The following is a 22,092-nucleotide window of genomic DNA, read 5'->3' on the forward strand; positions in this document are numbered from 1 at the left end:
AATTTGATCTCTGGTGACTTCTGAGACTACTGGAGTAGTCCAGGGTGATCAGCTTAGATACATATGTCTACACTGTAGACACACTAAAAACAAATTAAAAACACTCAAGAGGACTATGAACTAGCCATTCAGCCCTAATCTAACACAACCATGAGAAAGACAAACAAAATAATAGGGTATTTTAGGCAGAGACTGTACCAGCAGAGTCAAAGAACACAGTGCTAGTGTACAAGACACGAGGGAAACCTCAGCTAGAACGGCATATCCTGTTGAAGCAGTACTCCAGAAGGCTAAAATCAGTCTGAAATGGGCACAGAAGAAGGTTCCTCACCATGTATGGCTGGCTGCTATCGGAACAGCAGGAGAAGGAACACTTTATCACTAACAGAGGCTAAGAGAAAGGAGGTCTAAAATCAGACAAAAATACTTTTCCTTGGAGAGAGGTAAGATTCATGTTCTTTGTTGCAGGAGCAATTGGGTAGAATCAATGGATATAAGCAAATATTCAGCATTTTTCCTTATATCTAAACAATTTACATATACTTAAATACCAACAAATATACATCAAAGGCAGTAAGACACAAACTCTGTGTCCTTGTAGCTTGTGGGAATATTAAACGTTCGGCTTACTGCTCTATACTAGCTTTTTTTTTCCCCAATGGTTCACTATGCATTTTATCACCCTGTTTGTAATACTTTGCTAAACTATACACAGACTAAATTGGGGTATCAAATGGTATCTTGTTTTAATACGCTACAGCTTTATTTTGCTTTGAGGATTATATTCAACAAAATCTCTCATCTGAATTTTGTGCATTCTTCCCTGTATTGGGTCTGTCTGAGGTGGGGTTAAATTTCCCCGTAGCAGCCCTCACAGTGCCGTGCTGTGTATTGGTAGCTAGAAGGGTGCTGGTAACACACCAGTTGTTTGGCTGCTACTGAGCAGGGCTGGCACAGCACCTCTCCAACATTCCCCTCTCACCAGCAGGCTGGGGGGGTGGGCAAGATTTTAGGAGGGGACACAGCCAGGACAGCTGACCCAAACTGACCAAAGGGATATTCCATACCATATGACGTCTGCTCAGCAATAAAAGCTGAGAGAAAGAAAGAGGAAGGAGGGACATTTGTTATGGACAACATTTGTCTTTCAGAGCAACCGCTATGCATCCTGAAGCCCTGCTTCCCAGGAAGTGGCTGGACATCGCCTGCTGATCGGACGTAGAGAATAAATATTTTGTTTCTCCTTTGCTTCCATGCATGGCTTTTGCTTTATTAAACTGCCTTTATCTTGACCATGAGTTTTTTTCCATCTTATTTTCTCTCCCCTGTCCAGCTGAGGTGGGCAGTGATAGAGTGGCTTGGTGGACACCTGGCCTCCAGCCAAGGTCAACCCACCACAGTCCCACAACAAAGTATTTCTCTGTTTGAATGCTAGTACATGCCACAAAAGCAGAATTGCCTTTTCATAGTGCTTTGCACGATAATTGTGCTTTTCGGTCAAAACATTCACAAAAATCTATGAAATTGTTTGCAATTGCAGAAATAACTGTTAGAGATTGGTATATAGATATAGAAGCTCTCCCGCATTTTTATATATTATATATAAAGAAAAATGTATATAAAAAACTATGGATCTGGGCAAAAGTCTTATGCACAAAGCGAACCCTCTGTCTTCCAGGATGAAGCAGAACAATGCCAGATCTTATTAATGGCACTGGCGTTTAGATTTACCAAAGTTCCAGACCTTTTTCCATTCGAAAGAACAGAAAGTCAGCATGCGTGTCTTACACTCGGTCAGGAGTGCTAATAGGAACTTATCCCTTCCATTATCCAGAAAGTCAAATTAGCCTAACGTTGTGCCTCCTTTATTTTCTGAAAATGCATTACAAACAGCTCCGCCACGGCAGACAAGCTTAGAAATCCTTTGACCTTTGTCTCAACCGAGCCATCAGTGCCCACAGAAATACGGGCAGATGCTTTCAGAAGTGTCCTGCCATTTACTCCGCGTCCACCACGTTGTTTAGTCTCAGCTTTTGCTGATCATGGCGAATGGATCTAAAGCATACACCCGGTGAGGCGTTCACTCAGAGAGTGGTCAGTAACAATGCTATAGCACAATTCGCTGCTGTACAAGGCTTTTATTTTGCTGTTGCTCCAATAATCATGTATAAGCAATTTAAAGTCAATGGAATACCAAAGCAGACACCAACTTCTGCAAGACTTTCTCCTAGCCAGTGCCATTAAAACCAACATGGTAGTTTTTATGCTAGTATTAAAAAAACCCACCACAAACCAAAAAATATTCACAGCCGTAGCCTTTTTTTTTTCCTAAATCTATCATACTATGCTGTAGTACAATAATATCTTTCCTTTAAACACTTCTTAATGAAAAGAAATAACTATCAGGTATTAAAACAAGATCTTGAAAGAAGTAGGGTAGCTTTGAATGTAAATCTTCACACTGCATTTTTTTTCTCTACCTTATACGTATATGTTTACAAGACCTGCAATAAATTTAATCTTCTTCCTTCTCCCTCTGAAAAATCCGAAATAAATAAAAATAACTAAATCAGGAGGACAACTAATCTCTCCTTACAGGAAAGCAGAAACTACTCTAAACTATTCAAAATTTACATATTTGTACAAATGTAAATTGTACATTCACTACATTTGTGTAATTTCTTTGAACCTCAAATCATGGAGGTTCTTAAAATCTCCAGTCTTTACTTGTTTGAAAAGTTTACTATCTAAATTAACTTCTTTTTATTAAGTTCCTTAAAAAGTCTATTAATTCGTGCCCTATTATTTCCATTTTTCTAGAAGCTTTTTAAACCCTCCTAATTCTCAAACCTAAAGCTTACTTCTGGTGAATTTTATATCACCAAGAAACACACAGAGCTTGACAAAAAATTAAAACCAATTACTTGGATTTGGATCCACAGAGCTTGACAGAAATAATAAAAACAATTATTTGGATTTGAACCCACAGCATTTTAGTTATAAAAAAAGATGTTGTTGTCTTCTAATCCATGCTACTGCCTGTGGAAAATATCCAAACTGACAAAATAAATAAGATTTTACAATTATTTGTGTAATCTTACTTCTAACTTTAAACAGAATGCACTTGTAAAACAGCAATGCCACTGATGATAAAATCACCTTTAATTTACAGTAAACCATAAAGAACATATGTCTTTTTAATTGTCACCATATGAATACATAAAACCTTTTTCTTCAAAGCTAAGCTAAAGTTACGTCACTCTTCAATGTTAAAAATCACCAGGATCCAGCAGCAAAAACCAAAGCTTATGGTTATAATAGTGAAAATAGACCAAGTATGAAAATTTAAAGCAGAGGATAAGAATAAAATGTATAAATAGGAAGGCAAAAGACTTATCTGAAAAATCATGCTGTAAGAAATGGATTTGAAAGAGCCAGTATGAATATTTAAAGTGTTAAAGTGGGGAATTTGGTTTGGCTTTTTTTGGGGGGGGGGGGGTGTAGCTGTTTATTCTATTGCGGGGGTTTTTGTTTTGTTGGGGTTTGGTTTGGTTTTTTACTGCTTTACCCTAAAAATACACTTGAGTATCTTTAAATTCCTATGTTATAATCACAAGCCACTTCATCTTCAAAACTTAAGGTTAGTCATAAATCAGTAAGCATATGCTACTTCAGCAGATATAAATTTTAAAATGTAAAATGCTCTTTCACTAAAATATTTACTATATAATCTTTGATTGAAATGTAGTCTTCAATCACTGCTCTTTTTATGATAAAAATGGCCATCCAAGCATTATTAACTATGATAAATATCCTTGGCAAGTTGAGTTTGCAACCAGATGAAGTTGAGATGATCATAAAAATATGTTCTAGATCATTTTCTAGTAGAATAATTAATGGTTGGTGCAATTAAAGAAAATGGTAGAAGAGAGATTAGAGATTAGCTCATTCCGTTTTATAAAATGACTGATACTATATGAGTGATAAGAATCTGAAAATCCCATTAGGCTCTTCAGCTATATTATTTTTACTCATACTTGACAGAAGGTCCTATATAGATTAATAGAAATAAATTATTTACCCTAGAAGCTGAACAACACTGCAATAGAAATGATTCTAAATTGGAATTTCATGAGGATTCTTTAGATTGAAATTTTTGACTAGTCCATTAAATAAAGCCACACTAAATGATCTTTTAATTTGGTTTTAATATATTCTGAATCATTGTCACTCTCTGTAACAACCTGTAGGAGAGGTACCTGGACTTGATATTACCATTGCACAAATTCACTTACCAGGAAAAAAAATGGGGGGGGGGAAAAAAAAACAAAAAAACAAAAAACAAAGAAAAAATCAACAGGATCTGAGAGTTCTCATTATACATACTTCAGTGTTCTAAAAATTCCCAAAACCTGCCATTTAAAACTAATAGTAATAAATCAAGTCTTACATTAAAAAAAAAAAAAAAAGATATAACCCCCCAACACCTCACTATTTTCATTATTAATTGTCATCTACCCCAACCAGCACAAGTATTTGCCTATTGTCTCAAGATGAAACACTTTCTCCTGTTTGCTCCAATCTAATTCCAAGTAAAATACTAATAGAATTAAATACACCAATCTTACCAGGTTGCTGATTTTACCAAGAAACAGTTATTACTAGGGAATAATGAACACTTCATGTCTGCTTTTCTGCCACCCCACACTGACTAATACAGGCAGCTACCTACGTTGACTTAATAGCAGCCTCACCCCAGCCACAAGCCTGCATGTCTCCTCTCCTTGTTCATGTAAGCCATCCTCAGTGCTTCTCCTCCTCCCTTATTCCCTCAACCCAAGAAACATTCTGCCATAGATGCCTTTCCAGCTCAGAGCCGCCACCACACTTCTGTGCCTTCCACTTACGTCCCAAGAGGCTCTTTCCACTTTGCTGACCCCCTTTTTAAATGACACATTACTACTACTACTTTCAGCTTTGTGTATCACTCCTCCTTCTCCTCTTAACCCCATTTCTCCATCAAGCTCTCCTGTCCTAAATGATGTTGATCTTGACGAGGCCAGAGGTATGCCTGATCTTGCTGAACGCTTGGAGAATGAAGGAATAGTAGCTTTCTTCTGTTTATATCAATCAGATTCAGGTGAATTGCTGGTTGATAAAAGTGATAAAGAATTCCTGGGAAAACAAGCAGAAGGAATCCACTGCACTTTGTTGGCTGAAGGTCCTTAAACACTTATTAAGAATAAAAGGATTCATATTCAAAGAAACAGAGCAGCATAGGACATCAGGACTTGCCTCTGTAGCTTTCTAAAGTTTGGCAAATAGTTTTGCTTTGGCACAGTTCAGCCACTTTTACTTGCAGGATCGAAAGAATTGGGTCAATAGGCCCTTTGTATGTCTGAGACAAATCTACAGATACTGCCTCAAACCACCCACTGCTTTCACTGACTAAATGTTCCATTCTTAATTGGGTTTTCTTTAAAAAAAACCAACAAACCAACTATGCTGGAATGAGTGATTACTTATGCAAAAGAGCCTTAAGCTATTAAAAAGAAGCATGAAGTTCAACACTGAAATTTCTTATGCCCACATCTTTCATATATATTTTTGCGAGTAGAGAAGATTGAATACTAGGATTCAAAAGCACAATGAAACCAGGCAGACAGAACACCAACTACTAGATGTATATTTTTTATGCCCAGGAAAACAAAACACAAGGACTAGAAAACATAGGCAGAAAAATCTCACAAATCTACAGTTTTACAAAGGCACTTTAAAAAAAATAAAATATAAAATTACTTCAGTTCAGTTCCTGATTAAATCACTCAATAAATACTGAAATTAACTAATTTTTCATATTCTTATTTATAAATCATTATAATCGACTTGAATTCAGGCATAATCAATCACATTTTTCCATTAAAACTGTAGCAGGTGCAACAGACTGTCACTTATAACTCTTACTAAAAAGCCTGGTATTACAAATCCATTTTCTAACACATTGCAATCATAAGAGGCATTCCAGAATCACATTATCTTTGAAAAAAAAAAATCATAACGATTTTCTAAAAGACTAGATGACTTGGCTATTAAAAAAAAAAAAAAAAAAAAAAGACTTGTGTCCTGGTTTTGGCTGGAATAGTGTTAATTTTCTTCCTAGCAGCTGGTATAGTGCTGTGTTTTGGATTTAGGATGAGAATAATGTTGGTAACACACTGACGTTTGAGTTGTTGCCAAGCAGCCAAGGACTTTTCAGCTTCTCACACTGGCCTGCACACAAGAAGGTGGGGGGCGCCCAAGAAGCTGGAGGAGACACAGCCAGGACAGCTGACCCAAACTGGCCAAAGGGATATTCCATACCTTATGACATCATGCTCCCTATATAACTGGGGGGTTGGCTGGGAGGCAGCGCAGCTCAGGAACTAGCTCCGTGTGGTGAGCAATTGTGCTGTGCATCCTTTTAACATTATCATTATTATTCTCTTCCTTTTCTGACCTATTAAACTGTCTTTATCTTAACCCATGAGTTTTACCTTTTTCTTTTCGATTCTCTCCCCCATCCCACTGGGAGGGTGGGGAATGAGCACATGGCTGCATGGTGTTTAGCTGCCTGCTGGGTTAAACCATGACAACTACTAAAGGCAAAATCAGAAGGCAAAACCAACCTATTGTTTTGTTATCTTAGCTATGCATTGATTGTTTGGGGAAGAGATTAGGAAGCTTGAAATACAATTGCATGAATTCTGCACATGTGAAATGTCATGTACCAGCATGAAGCAGTTTAAGCCATCAAAAAGAGCTGCAATGAGTACCGGGGTTGTTACCATCTTCCAACACAATGGTATTCTCTATGAGTCTGAGCTGCTTTACGTTTTCAACCAGGCAGCCCCAAATTCTTTTCTGCACGCTGCACGTAGTTTCTGCATTATCACACACAACTGGTCTCAGATACTTCTTGCACCCATCAAGCCTAAGGTTCCTCTTAGAAAAGCTCATCACAGAGTAGGATGGCTTAGTGCTTAGTGGAGCAGTTGGATGTAAATGTGTTGTCCTTTAGTGCCCTTCCACAACAGCAAGAGGTATCCCTTAGACATAATAGCTGACATACTACTTGTTATTATTAGGCCTCTGTAAAATTAAACGTGGCTTTTGTTTTGCTACTTGACAAAGAAATTCACCAGGATGCTCAGTGGTATATTCCAAGATCTACACATTATTCTTCCAGAATTGCATGCAGAGACCGATAACACTCTTGATTACAACAGATATATTTCAAATGTACTCTGAGGTAAACAGTGTATCAGCTTTACTTTTGAAAGATGAAAATACCTTTTATAAAAAAGCAGCAAAGCACTAGAATTTTTAGTGTCCTGCTTAATCTTTAGATCTTGTGGGTTTTATCCGTATAGGTACAGTGCAGTAAAAAATAAAATCAGTGTCTCTTCTCACCTACATACTAAGACTGCAATTTCTTATAATATTATTTTATAAATTGTGAAGATATATTTTTAAAGCAATTTGATCCAGGTCCTCTTCTGGGCATCTGTGGAACAGACTTTCAACAGTGTTCTTTTTTGAAAAGCACACTTCTTTGAAATGCACGTTATTTTAGAAAGAGATGTGTTTCTCCATTTTCAGGACTGTACTTGCACGCTGTGATATGTCTTGTCATGTCAGCTCAGACATATTCCATTGACTTGCATTTTATAATGTAAAATGAATGTATACTTCTTTTCAGATTGCAAAAGGAAGATAATAGAACACAGCTGCAATGCTATTGTCTGCAATGAGATAACATTTGCAGTCCCAGGGATAACACTACCTGCAAGGGGCATGTAGCCTCCTGTCATTTCTGTATTGAAAATACAGGACTTTTATTAGCCTTCCTATCTGTTTCATACAGAATTTGCAGTGACAGCTTCCTAGAGTCCATGGGAACTAGTGGCAAACGCTCATTTATAACCACTGAGAATTTGGACAACTGCCTCAAAATCAAAAGGGGAGAAATGTTATTCAGAAGATCACGGAAGGGACAAATGGGAGACCAGTGAGTTAACCTGCTCAGTAACTTAGATGTTTATACACTATTCCAAGAAGCAAAGGATAACAAAACATGGCTAGAATATTAATATAAGAAGGAATGGCATGTTCAGGAAGGACAGGTAGGAAATGCAATTCAACAAGAATAGATGAAAAATGCTGTACTTTAATGGAATGATCAAGTGCACAGATATGGTATGAGACTGTCATTGGCAGCAGTACAGAAAAGCAATGCATAAAAAGATCTGGACGTTAGTGTGTATCTCACGATAAATATATTTCAACAGTGTCGTGATGGGGGGTGGGAACTAACACAAAAGGAAGCCCTGAAAAGAGTACTGTCTTTGAGATACATGAAGCCATTATTTCAATTTCTACAGCATAGCACTCAGATGTGGTGCAGTACCCAGTCTGGCATTTCAAAGATGGGTACCAATTAGAAAGGTTTCAGAGCAAAATGACACATAGGATCTGGGAGTAGAAAATTCAAGGAAAAGGCATTATTTAGTTTAGTGGGGAGGAAAGCAAGGACAAATATGGCAGCCATCTTCAAATATAGGATAGCTAAAAAGGGCAACTTCCTCATATCTATTAGAGACAGACAAATAAGAAATGAATTAGGCAATATAAAGGCTGATTTAGGTTAGCCAAAAAACGAAAAGGAAAAAAACCCCACTATTCAAGCTCTGAAACAGAATGCTTGGGAAGTTGTGAAATCACTGTCCACAGGAACTGCACAGGTATAGCTGATTTTGCCTGCAGGAAAGGAGGATGGACCAGCTGACTGACTGCTCAAAGACTTTTATTGCCCTGTTTCTATGATTTCTATGATTCTGCTGTGCCTCTAGCTCCATCAAGGATGGGAATGAAACGTGACAGAGCTCTGTCCTTACGTGTAATGGCACGCAAAAATGACACATCATATGTATGTAAGGGCAAAAGATAGAAAGCTACACAAAGAAATACAGTAATTGATACAATCTATCTCTCCAAACATTGCAATATCCATCCACTCCCTCCCATCAACACCTCTAGCATTTATGAATATCAGTGCGATCCTGTATATTCCTTGAGCAGACCATATATAAAGGAAGACAGATCAACCTTTTTAATTGCATTTAAAATGTGTTTTAAGTTAATGAAATTCATGAAAATAAATGTTTCAATTCATTTATTTTTCCTATCCATATCAAAATAAACTTCAAAACCATAAGATATTCCAAATACTCTCCTTCAACCCTTTCAATTTCTAGTAGACTTGAAAGGACCTATCATGGAAGAAATAAAGGGAATATCTGTGATAAAGTTACAGATTTTATTGCTATAACAAAACATTGCAACCACTTCTTCTTAACTAACACACATGCAATTCCCCCCCTTATTTTAAGTAATAGCAGAGGTACCAGAATCCTTAGCACTGTGTCCCACCAATTTATTTTTCCATCAATGATAAAAACTGCATGTTGGTTTCAGTTAGATTCTTTTACTATAGTCATGCATTTCACTGTGATTACCATCCACAGCCACATCCCTCCCCTTTTTCCTAAATGAGAGCAATACATATTACATATATTACACGTATGTAATGTGAATATATCCAACAGCATGACACAGACTAGTTTATTTTGTCAAACATCAAATGAGAAATTTACTTATTCTGTCATGAAGATTTTAAAATACGAAAATAACCACAGAAAAATCATAGTTTTGCCTAACTCCCCTGCAAATTTGGCCTCCGAAAAAAACTTTATTTTTAAATTTAAATTTAAGTTGTGCACTTTACAGGATTTTTGTTCCAGGATTTTAAAAAAATGGTTCTTCCATTCCCTTCTGAAAGTTTTTATCCATCTTATTATACATCAAGAACATGCTTCACATTTAAACTACGACACAAAAAAAAGTTATGTTGAGAACATTTGCCACATACCTTTTTGTCTTTAAAAATTTTAGAGTTATTTAAGTATACTCATTTTTAATAAAATTTCTGATTGTACTACTTTAAAGAAAACCTATTTAGCATTAAAATTGTGTTATTCTTTTTAACATCTTGCAAGCAGTAACGGATCCTCGTAACGGTCACATAAGGTAAGAAGGTACTATTATCCCAGTTTTATCCAGAGGGAAAACTGAGGTAAGGAAGTTTAACCACTTGTCTAGTGTCACATCTTCTGTCACTCAGTCCTGAAATCAGACCATGGTATACCTCAGGTATACCATTTAATTTTAAAACTCTTTGTAGGATTTAGGTATCTGTCTCAAAACCAATTGTCTCATCATATCTTTGGGAGATTATGTTATATCAGAAAGTGCTAGATCTGTGCTCCCTGGAAGCCTATATATGCTACATATTTGCCTTTAAAACATTTCAAAACACAGAGAAAGAGGAAGAAAAAAGTCAGTAGATACTTAATATATCATCACATTCAAAACAATTACCTAACAAGCTGTCAGGCGCAGATTTACAGTGACACAAGAAAAATTAAAGTCATCTTGAACATTTTTGACAGTGCAGTATCTTTGCTCAACTAGTCCTGTGATAAAGAATGTTAAAATGTACCCCAGAGAAATATAAAAATGTGTTAGCACAGCTGATTTTGAAGGACTTTCTCTGTCTCTTGTCTTTCTATTCCAATTCCCTCGCTTCCTGTACATCTATCATGGTTAAAACAAATATAAGACATACCTTAATTGTACTAGTGTGTGCACCGGGATATTCTTTTTCCTCCAGTGTTGACCAACGTTGTATAAATTTTGACACCAGAGGATCATCATAGTCAACTATCTGAAATCCTGAGACGTTAGCTCCTCCAAACTGAATTTTTGACAAATCTCCATCAGTAAATCCCTGGGCACAGAAAACATTATGTCTGTTATCCCAACAGTTTTGGCAGATCCCTCAATAGTATATACAAATAAAGAGTTACCATATGACTTCTACTGCAGAAGTGTAAGCCAACATTTTTCCTCAAAAAGGATCCAAGTTTAAATCCTGGGCTGCCATTGTTGCTCACTAGACATACACCTTTACAGAGCAAGGGCTCAGTGGATCTGTCCTTGCCATGCGTACTTTCCTAAATAATCCTGTTAATTTCAATGGGACTGCTTAAATGAGAAAGGGAACACTGACATGAGTAACAGTTAGGCAAGCAAGTTTTAGCCAGGAATAGTTACAGCCACAGTTGTGTCCTCTTTTTGCTAGGAAAACTAAAGCATGTGGAAAGACTTACAATCTCCCCTGCCTCCTCCCTCCAGCATGAAGAACTACTTCTCATACTTACAAGCAATACATGTTTTGCGTTCCATGTTCTGTGTTCTAACTTGTCCTAAATAACCATGCAAATGAGTTTACATGAAATACTGATTTCAGACACTTCAGTTTATATGAATGCTCTGAGTGAACATAAAAAGAAGCAGCAACTTCAGACGACATTATCAGAAATTGCTACAATTGCTAGACTAGGTGCTCTTTAATTATTGTATATTAATGGTACTCATCAACGAGGTGTTGCTGCATGCTAATACAGACACTTCTACAGGGATCATGAAACTTTCTTCAATACTACTGTGAGCCTGAAGTTTGAACAGGAACATTCATCATATACTTTGACTCCTTCTCCATCTATCAGCATGTTTTATTATTAAAATAGATGAATTTCTTGACTGACTTATCAGACTAGAGGAGAACATTATTACAGTCAAGAAAAGAAGAAAGAAGGTGGATTCAGTGAAGAAGATGGAATATGATCAAGTACTAGATAAGTTTTCTTTCTGACGGAGAAAAACACAGTTTTAAAATTATTACCTTATATATTTTATATGATATTATACAAAAGATCTACAATATTTGCATTTAAACTGTATAAATCTGTACGAAGCAAATATGATATTAAACAGTTTTAAAATACGAGATTCAGTAAGTTTCAGATCTTATGAACTTACTGTTGCAAACTTAAAGCAATGGCTAAAATAGCAACCAGCCAACATCATGAAATACACTAGGCAATTTTTCCTAAATGTTTATTTCCCTTAAGACTGAAATACAATTTATAAAACATCTGCAATTCAAAATACCAATGTCTAACAGTTAGGAAACTTTTCAAATTTTGTAAGACTTTTACACTTGCTTTGTGAATATCAGTACCTTAACTTGTTTATCCTAAAAATTAGTTTATAAATATAAAAATGAAACCCCACTGTTCTGCTTTTAAAGATGCCTTTAGAGTATAAGGCTTCCTCACACCTGTCTAGTGACATACGTGATTCTTCAGAACACTCCCTGCCTGGAGGGGGAAAGTGTTTTGATCAAAGGTTGGGAGGAGACAGTTACGATGTCTGAAGTCTGACAGACACACTACGGTCGGTCATTTTGTTTCCTCAGGTACCTCAAAGGACTATGGAAGACAGGGTGTAAATTGGAGCACTCTGGGCCCTGCTGGAATTTACAGTCCAAGAATAAGTAATGAAAAAAAAAAATTCTTTAGAGGCACTCACACCATGCAAACTCCAAAACTCTTTTCTGGAACAGAATAACCGAGATTCAAGCCTGCAGAATTTGCTTTACCTGTTACAAAAAACTATTGGATTAGATTCCGTAGCTCAGTAAATAAGTGTTGTTGACTTTAATATCAGTAAAATGGCCCTTCATCTTTAGACACAATTTCAAAAAAATTGACAGAATTTAGTGAGTTGCCCGAACTTTCCCCCCTTAGGAACACTATTACCTATACTGTCTTATCACCCGTGTTCAAGAAGAGGTTAACTCAAACTGATTACCAAGCCAATCTGAGGAAAGAAGATGTGTAAAGCTGTGACTCAGTAGTATAGCAGAATGAAAGCTGAGAACTTTAGAGGTGAGAGAAAAAATATCAGTTTGCTGAATTAATGTATCAGGCTACAATCCAGAAAGTTATTTTTCAGATTTCTGTAATCTACTTTCATGAAGTATGTAGAAAAGGGGATGAAGCTCTGCTGAAGGTGCTGAGCAACCTTCACCTCCATTGATGGGAGTATCACAGGACGCATTTAAGCCCTGAAAAGACTGAGCCAATAAAACAAATACCATCTCAACGTATACATTATTTTAGTAAGGATAAAGACATTTAACTTTTTTCTATTTCCTAAAATGCATTTAAAACAAAATACTAGTCGATGTGCTTCTATAAGCAGTAAAGCGAGTAATACAGATATTTAAAATATTAAAAATGCTTACCAGATTTGCAATGATATAATGGTATCCTTTAACATGCTTACCAATTGTGATAACCTGAAAAAAAGAAGAAATATCCTCGTAATGGCAAATGTTCACCTGATATATGGACTGAGATTTAAAAACTACAAAATGCAGTATGATGTAAAAGCTAGTTATGAGTTTATTGTATGCAATACTGAGATTGTCCAGTGCTTTACTTTTTATTTTACCTAACGCACTCTCTGTTGATAGAAATTAGTCATGTTGAAGTCCAAGTCCCAAGATCTGTAAACAGACGAGCTGAATGCAAAGTACTATGCTGTATATTAAAGGCACGAGGAAGCATCATGCAGTAGAAGCACTGTGCTTCAGAGATTCCCGCTCAGATTCTGCCCCCTTTGTAGCAGAATTGTAACACTGCTTGACCTAGAAAAAGTTTAAAAGCCCACTTACATTAATCATAGAATCATAGAATGATTTGGGTTGGAAGGGACCTTAAAGATCACCTAGTTCCAACCCCCCTGCCATGGGCAGGGACACCCTCCACTAGACCACGTTGCCCAAAGCCCCATCCAACCTGGCCTTGAACACTTCCAGGGATGGGGCAGCCACAACCTCTCTGGGCAACCTGTTCCAGTGCCTCACCACCCTCACAGTAAAGAATTTCTTTCTAACATCTAATCTAAATCGACCCTCCTTCAGCTTAAACCCATTACCCCTTGTCCTGTCACTACACTCCCTGATAAACAGTCCCTCACCATCTTTCCTGTAGGCCCTTTCAGGTACTGGTAAGCCGCAATTAGATCTCCCCGGAGCCGCCTTTTCTCCAGGCTGAACAATCCCAACTCTCTCAGCCTGTCCTAATGAAAGCATCTACATTATGAGGAAGTCTTTTAAAGTTCAAATTGTTGTTTATTGCCCTAAGGCTTCCTCATAATCTCCCTCAAAGCCAGCTGGTGGTTTCTCAGCAGCCTCCACTGGCAGGCATGTAGCATTGATTCTTCTCCCAAATAATCCTAATTAAGACTATGTCTGCATGGGGAAGTCTGCATTTTGAAGCAAAACACTTCTCCAGAGAAAGGATATGGGAGATAAGAGGACTCTAGAGGTTTCTTCCATCTTTTGAACAATGAGAACAACTTAAATCAAGAGAGCATGATTCATCTAATTCATCATTTAACATAGAATCATAGAATGGTTTGGGTTGGAGGGACTTTAAAGATCATCTAGTTGCAACCCCCCTGCCATGGGCAGGGACACCCTCCTCTAGATCACGTTGCCCAAAGCCCCATCCAACCTGGCCTTGAACACTTCCAGGGAGGGGGCAGCCACAACCTCTCTGGGCAACCTGGTCCAGTGCCTCACCACCCTCACAGTAAACAATTTCTTTCTAATGTCTAATCTAAGTCTACCCTCTTACAGTTTAAAACCATTACCCCTTGTCCTATTACTAAATGCCCTTGTAAAAACATATAACTCAAACATTGTATCAGGATAGTAGTGAAAAACACTCCACATATTTGTTTTAAGGAAGTTACAGGAATATAACTAAAGGCTGTGTTTCACACTAACTTTTATACTCTAGAGTTTGAGACTGAGAGGGATCACATTACATAGGCCACAGAAGTTATTCCATGATTCCTCTTCTGAGATCAATATACACATGATGTATGAACTTAATTATTCTAAAATAGTTACCTGGTTCAGATTACTTAAAACTCATTACTTATTAAAAGGTTTAAAAACTATGTTCAGATGTATTTCTTATGCAGCAGCTGCTTCCAAAGAAATTTCAGTTAGACCAAACAGATTAGTTCTTCTGCATAAAATGCTTCTTCCTCATTGGTATCCGAAAAAACAACCAGTACCTGCAAGTCTTTGCATCAGTGGTCAGTAACTCCACTCTAACTGCCACTGGGTACTATTTCATTCATCTAGCTTTCTAAAACATTGCCCTGTGCCACTCCTCCATATGAACTCTAAGGATGCTGCCAGTTAAAACTCTGAGAAGATTCAGTGGTGGCTCCAAAAGCCATGATGAAGGAGCTGTGGACACAAAAGGTATTCACCAGTGTCCCCAGTTTAGACTACCATCTCAAGCAGGGATAAACAAGTGGTAGTAACTGCACAGCTGCCCAACAGGTGTTATCAGGGGGAAAAGAGATTCTGCAAAGGAAGCTGGCTGAGAAGAGATAGAGGCTATATAACAAAGAGCAAGGTAACACTGACCTGCCAAATCAGAGAAGAGGAATATAAACTAGTTTGAAGAGAGCTGGGGAACTGAAATATTTTTCAACTTCAATTTACATAAATCATTAAACTCTGGAAGTGAAACTATAACAGGAGACAAAAAACGAGAACGATGAAGCAACTCTGCAGACACATCGTGTGTCTACACAAGGATCCAAGGACTGCAGAGCATAACTGGGTGAACCTGAGGTTGCCACCACAGCTTAAAATATTAGTGGGATAAATCAAAGCACTACAATAGAAGGTTTGTTCAAGAATAGAAAGCAAGGAAGAAAGTAAAGAAGTTGCTGTTCTATATATTAAGAAAGCAAATAATACTTCAGTATTCAAGAAAAATCTGGTCAACAGAAAGCCTGTTGCACGTGTCTCAGTAAAAATACACACAAAAAGAAAAGGGATACTGATCAAAGGGTCTACCTCAGGCACCCTCACGAAAAGAAGGAAATTGCTGAGGTTTTTTTGGGGGCAGGAATTAAAAGAATCTTTTAAAGAATAAATCTGGTAGCAAAGCAAGACTTGAAGTACATATTCTGCTATGTATATTCACATACATATGAAAATAAAAATCAGAAGAACACACTCAAAGGATACTCACAGGCCAAGAAATCTATTGTTCAGCACAGACCTTCATTTTAAGAGATGAAGAAAATTAATAGATAAACAATTACTTTAGATTTTATTTTAGGCTGCTTGAGAAATTTAAAGTGGTTTTACCTTTTTATGTAAGGAAGGGAAGTTACAGAAACAGAGTCTAAGGGTAATGGATTTAAAAAACAGACTAAACTCCAGAAACTGCTGGGATATCTTGCAAAGAGAATCTCAAGGCTAAAAACTCATAGGAGACAGCTGACAGCAGTTTAAGAAACCATATTCTAGGACATACCAGTGAACTATTTTGAGGAGAACAACTCATTGGAATTATATTAACTGACCTGTGTGGCTGATCCAGTTTTCTACAATTCTTCACTGACTTACAAATCAAAACAGCAGAAACAAAAGTTTATCCATCCACATGCTTATGGAGTAGCACAAGTCTGTGGGGATAAGTTGAGAAAATCTAAGACTCAAACCAAGGCAGAATCTATCAAAGTGCAATTAGGGCAAGAAAAATATCCCAGAGCTGCAATCAAAATAAGAAGCAGCCAAAGAAAATAATAGGTCTATTATTAAACAAAGACAGTAAAAATGAGTGGTAACTAAAGGGTAAAAAGGGTTCTTGTCTTAAAAAGTGGTAAAAAGAGAAACTGAAGAAACTTACAGCCAGCCAAACTTTCATATCAGGGAAGAGATTATAAGGAATATTACACACTTAATTTTAAAAGAATCTACAGGATAATAAGATGATGAATAGTCAATATAGTCTTGTCAAGATCAAAATATGTCCAAGCCATTTTTTTCCTTTCTCTGACATGATAACTAGCCTAACAGATAATGAGGAAACAGTAGATGTGTCATATCTTGAGTCTATTCAGGCTTTTGTCCCATATGACATCATTACAAGCTCTTAAGGGAACACAGACAAGACAAAAAGTCACTGCAAGGTGAGGAAACAACCGTTTGAAAAGCCACACAGAACCAGCTGAAGAGGACCCACAAGTACTATTTCTCTCAAGCACTGCTCTACTCAGTACATTTCTTGACATGGATAACAAGTCAGGAAATACAATTTTAAAAAACTGCAGATGATAGCGAGGCTGCAAATGCTCTGGAGAACTGGATCAAATTAAAATGGATCTTGAAAATTAGAGAAGCAGCTTGTGGATATGAATTCCAAATAAAACAGACAAATATAATGCACTCCATCTAGGACACTGCTCATTGCCTGAGCCTCTCCAAAATGTAACAACCTTCATAACCAAGACCAAAATAACAAGCCCTTCAAAAAAGCTTCAAACCAATACATCTACACTCTGATAATAGATCCCTACAGATGCTGTGCAGTCTCACATGGTCAAGCTTAAGCCAGCAGGGAGCTATCCTTATAATTTTCCATTGTGCTCTGCATGCGTGAAAAGAAGTAACATGCAGAGACAGTCAGACCTTGCTAGAAAATAGGATTGAAGGTAATGCAATAATTTGAATCGGAGCACAATGATGCTGTTGTAAAAAAGAAAATTAAAAAATCGTTTTGGCAAATAATGTATGTGCGTGTGGAGAGAAGACATAATTTTCTGTTCTGTTTAAAGCTCAGGAGGCCTTAGCTCTGGAAAACAGCATCCAATTTTGTTTAACACACGTTAAGAGGGAGACAAAATTAAGAGAGACCCAAGGACAGTACAAATGACGAAGAGCTTAGAAATATAAACTATGAGGGGAGTTAAATAGAAAAGAGAAGCTGTTGATACAGCCTTCCCAAGATGTAAAAAGCTCTTGGAAAAAGCATTAGAACTAAAAAATACTTTCTAGGTGTAAGGAGAACTAATTCCTCGACATAATATAACTGTTTACAATGCACCATATATAATAGTGTATCAACTACATATAGTATACTACTTAGGTTGTGAAATAGCCTCAATGAGGTTTGGTTTGGTTTTGTTTTAAATAATCAGGATATAAAACCATACGGGATCATCCAGATAGAATTATCTTGCCTTTGAGCAAAGGGAGGGATTATAGGATTTATACGTTCACTTTCTGCCTGATATATATGTGGTCCTCAGTACAAACCTGTCACTTCTAAATGATGCATAATAATCACAAAAATTGGATCAAGACAAATGAATTTATTTTGTTTACTTATAGAATATAGCTAACTGCTGTCACTGAAAAACAGAGAATAGCAAACCTGATCAACAATGTCGTTGACTTTATCGCGCTCACAGTCCAAAATCACTCGTCTTTCCTTTTTTACCTCTAGATCTTGAAACAGTGAACGGTAAGTTTCATCTTTTCTGTCATTGTTAATATTTCCTACATTGATAGCAGTCACTTGCCATTTCTTTTCAGCAGCAGAATCCAGCACAGCTTGCAATGTTGATAAGCCTAGTGAAGCACAGGAGAAAACAGAAGATATGACTGATAAAGCTTCAGGAATAACAAGCCTCTAGAATGTGATTTATGAGATTACTTATTTAAGATTTCCCTGTAACTTGTTTGACCTGTCACACATTGTTAGGACTCAGAAATGAAGATATGTGTAGGCCCAATCAGTTCTTATTGCATGAAACTTCTACTTAAATCACTGCAAGGAATCAAGGTAGAGCCTTGTAAGGACAACTTTTTGGTTTTGCTTCAACTCCTTCATAATGGGATCTTGCCAGTTTCACTCATCCACTGCTGGAATTCCACATGCTGAGAAAGAGGTCTTCCAGGAGAAAAGCAATCCAATTGTGGCAAGAGGATCAGCTGCTTATTACGAAACGCTATTGAACTGCTTTTGTTCTCAATGCTTGAGCAGTACTGTACTTAAACCCGGACCTCACTGAGGTCTATGGCAAAATTCCCATGTTCTGCAGTGGTGATAATGGAGTTGTTATTTCTGTTGGCTACAGTCATATCCCTGATTATGAAAGAAAATGCGCCAAGTTATATTTTTCCATATAGATAAGCGGGCTCAATGCTCACACCTACAGAAGTTTGCTTCCATTTTATCCTTTTGGCACATTCCTGCCAGGAAGCTGTAATGTCTGTACAGCTGTAACTGCCTACAATATATTATAAAATCAGCAAAGGTTTTACTTGACTAGTTTTCCTTTTCAAGGATTAAATAACACAGTATAGAAATATGAAAATTACTGCTGGAAATGAATTTCTGCTATACAACAAATACCATTATAACAATTTCCAGCAGTACACGAATTAGACTTGTTATGTTTAAATTCCTTCCAGGGAATTCTACATAATTCTAGAGAGCAATTTTAAGGATAGCAGATAGTATTATGGAAAAAAAAAAGAAAATTAGACTTTCTCACAAGCCAATTGACATTTTTGCACATTCATCTCCCCTGAAACCACAGAACACCAGGAGTCATTTCTTTGAGACAAGTTTCTGACTTGGTACGTAAAGGAAGCTGCAGGTATAACTCCCACGAGAAATAATAGTGGTTATGCTCATAAACACAGAAAGAAAGCACTGAGAATTAATTTGTCTCAGTTTGTAAATACATCATTAAATTAAGACTGGTCAGTGTTTAGCAATTCAGCTCTATCAGTGAAAATGGTAATGACATACAGCACTATACAAGACTGGCCATCAGCAAAGACAGAAAATGGCAGGCTTCCAAAAGCATAAATTCAATTATTATCTCAAATAGTTCTAGTTTTCTATGTTATTTTTAAAGAAGACTGATATGAAGTTTTGTATATCATGCAATGAATATTTATTTTATAATAATAGATAACTACAGTCCAAGGGAACATATAAACCATTTATAATATGTTAAAGATAAATGTGGAGAACTTGTACTAAAAGAAAAAGATAATTAATGTAAGCAAACTAAAAGATGTAGGGAATATCTTAAAACATTAAAAAAACACTAAAATAAGTCTATAGTATCCATTACAAAGGGTTTCTATATTTTACTACTCTGATCTTCCATTTTTCCTAGGGACTCCCTTTTCTTGGGATGCTCTCTGCAGAGATGTCAAATGGGTCCCTGGATTTCTTGCTTTTTATAGGTGGCAGATTTGTCATCCCCATACAGTTTAGTTTATTCTGATAACAGTAACACCTCACAAAAGAATGAAAAACAAACAAAAAAAAGGATTCACAGTAATACTTCTGTGGACAGTGCAAAAGAATGAAAAACAAACAAAGCATTCACAGTAATACTTCTGTGGACAGTATCTGGAGAGTGGTAATGGAAGTGGGACTCTGCAGAGGAGATAACAACAACAACTTGGTTTTTTTAAACCGCAGGAATACTTCTGGTTGGGAACCTCATGTGCCTTGAACCTCTTTTGATTATCATGAGACAAACTCTGAATTCAGTGAGCTCTGAAAAGGAGGACTGAACAGAGGCTGAGTAAATTAGCAACTCTGATACAGATAAAATCCTCCAATAATGTCACTGCTTTTTCAAAAACCCACTGTTTAGTACCGGCAACACAGAGGAGGCAAGGAAGGTAAAGGACACTAATCCATATCATATGAGAGCAATTGCCGTATTAAGCCAGTAAGAGCTTGGACATGCACATACTGAACAGCCTCACTTCTTAGAGACAGGAATGAGATATGGAATTGCCCTGCAACTGCAACCAGTCAGCCCCTAACCAGAGAGAAGCTGTAAAAGTAGCAATAAATGATTCTTTTGGAATAAGTCATCAAACTAATTCCTATTAGCTTTCACAGCTTCCATGAAAGGTAAGTCTCTTTGCCTTTTTTATTTCACTCCTGAAGGTGGAAACATTTTAAACTATATATCATTCCTTAAATATACATCACCGTCACTACATTAACACTTATGCAAAATGTTTAGAGCAATTGTGCACCCTGTGTATTCAGGGTTTGATGTCAGTGTTGCTGACTACATACTGCTTGACTCTGCAGGTTAAACCTGTGCAATCAGTGGGAGCACTGAGGAGCAACAATTTGCTCAACATAAAGGTAGGAGTTTCATGCCTTGGAGCTTGTTATCACTGGGGTGCCTTGCCACAATTAAAACAAACAAATAAGAAAAAAAGGCATAACCAAAGGGTGACTACAAATAACAATTTCATGCTGTTACTCCTGGCAAGATTCAGCCAGCATAGCTCACAAGATCTACTAGGTGTTTTTCAGTATTTCCTAAATATAAATCACAGGCAGGTCACGTACTGCACACTGCTATCTGACTGACAGAGTACTGGCTAAGGAAGTCATTTTACATCTGTCCTTTCTAAAAAGGCAGTGAATGTTTCTGATTCTAATGTGAATTTGAAAGGGATCTGCAGAGAAATAGGCTTAGGGTTCATTGTCCCACATGACGCTACTGTTGGAGGCTACACACCAGTGTTAGTTATTCTAACTTTAGTGCTTACAACAGTGATAAGGGACTGTCTTGAGGAGGTCCCTTCAGCTTCTGAACAACATAATGTGTAAAACGGCATCAGAATACAATCTAATGTCACCCCATTACTCAACAAACCATGGTGTTGTATAACCATCCTTTAAATCTAGTGGCATCTTCCCGTTTAATGTGCACTTAATATCCAACTCTGACCAATGAACATGCAGGTGAGCCACAAAATAGGGTTTTTTTAAGGGAACAGGCGAAGGTAAGAATAGAAAAATGTTAGACAAGGATTACGAGGTGAGGGGAACCTGAAAATGGAATGACAATAATGGAGTTCCAGAAAAGGCAGTCAAAGAAACCCCATTATCTGTATAATGCTGGTTCTTCTCAGAAAACTAATTACTATACCATAATTTGCAAGTAATTTTTCCCAGTTCATAAACTGTTATATTATTCTTACTACAGCCATAAAAGGGCATAGAACTTGAGAAGACTGAACCACAGACTAAATTGCTCACAAGCAGTGGACTTGGGTTTATCAACAACAACAATAAAATAATCTAAGCTCAATAGAGGAGAGGAACTTGAGTGTTTATCAAAACCAGTCTCCAAAGAAGCAGGGACTGCATCCAAGATTCTTGCTTCCCTGGTGCCAACTATCCATTTTGCATGTGTGGAGTG

At 37.1% G+C, this 22,092-nt stretch overlaps 1 protein-coding gene across 5 annotated transcripts in view; it reads right to left on the minus strand.

Annotated features, from left to right (window-relative positions):
• Positions 1 to 22,092, minus strand: part of GRIA2 (glutamate ionotropic receptor AMPA type subunit 2) — a 98,853-nt gene that overhangs the window by 29,715 nt on the left and 47,046 nt on the right. For all 5 annotated transcript variants that reach the window (XR_008576880.1, XM_054824192.1, XM_054824191.1 and 2 more), the window contains exons 4-6: positions 18,264 to 18,460; positions 13,250 to 13,303; positions 10,724 to 10,885 (exon numbers count right to left, since the gene is read on the minus strand). Coding sequence is in view for 4 of the 5 variants with exons in the window: in XM_054824192.1 (XP_054680167.1) it covers positions 10,724 to 10,885; positions 13,250 to 13,303; positions 18,264 to 18,460 (413 nt within the window). In the remaining variant the exon portion in view is untranslated. The remainder of the gene's footprint in view (positions 1 to 10,723; positions 10,886 to 13,249; positions 13,304 to 18,263; positions 18,461 to 22,092) is intronic.

This window comes from Grus americana, chromosome 4 (assembly GCF_028858705.1).
Source record: "Grus americana isolate bGruAme1 chromosome 4, bGruAme1.mat, whole genome shotgun sequence".
NCBI classification, from domain to species: Eukaryota; Metazoa; Chordata; class Aves; order Gruiformes; family Gruidae; genus Grus; species Grus americana.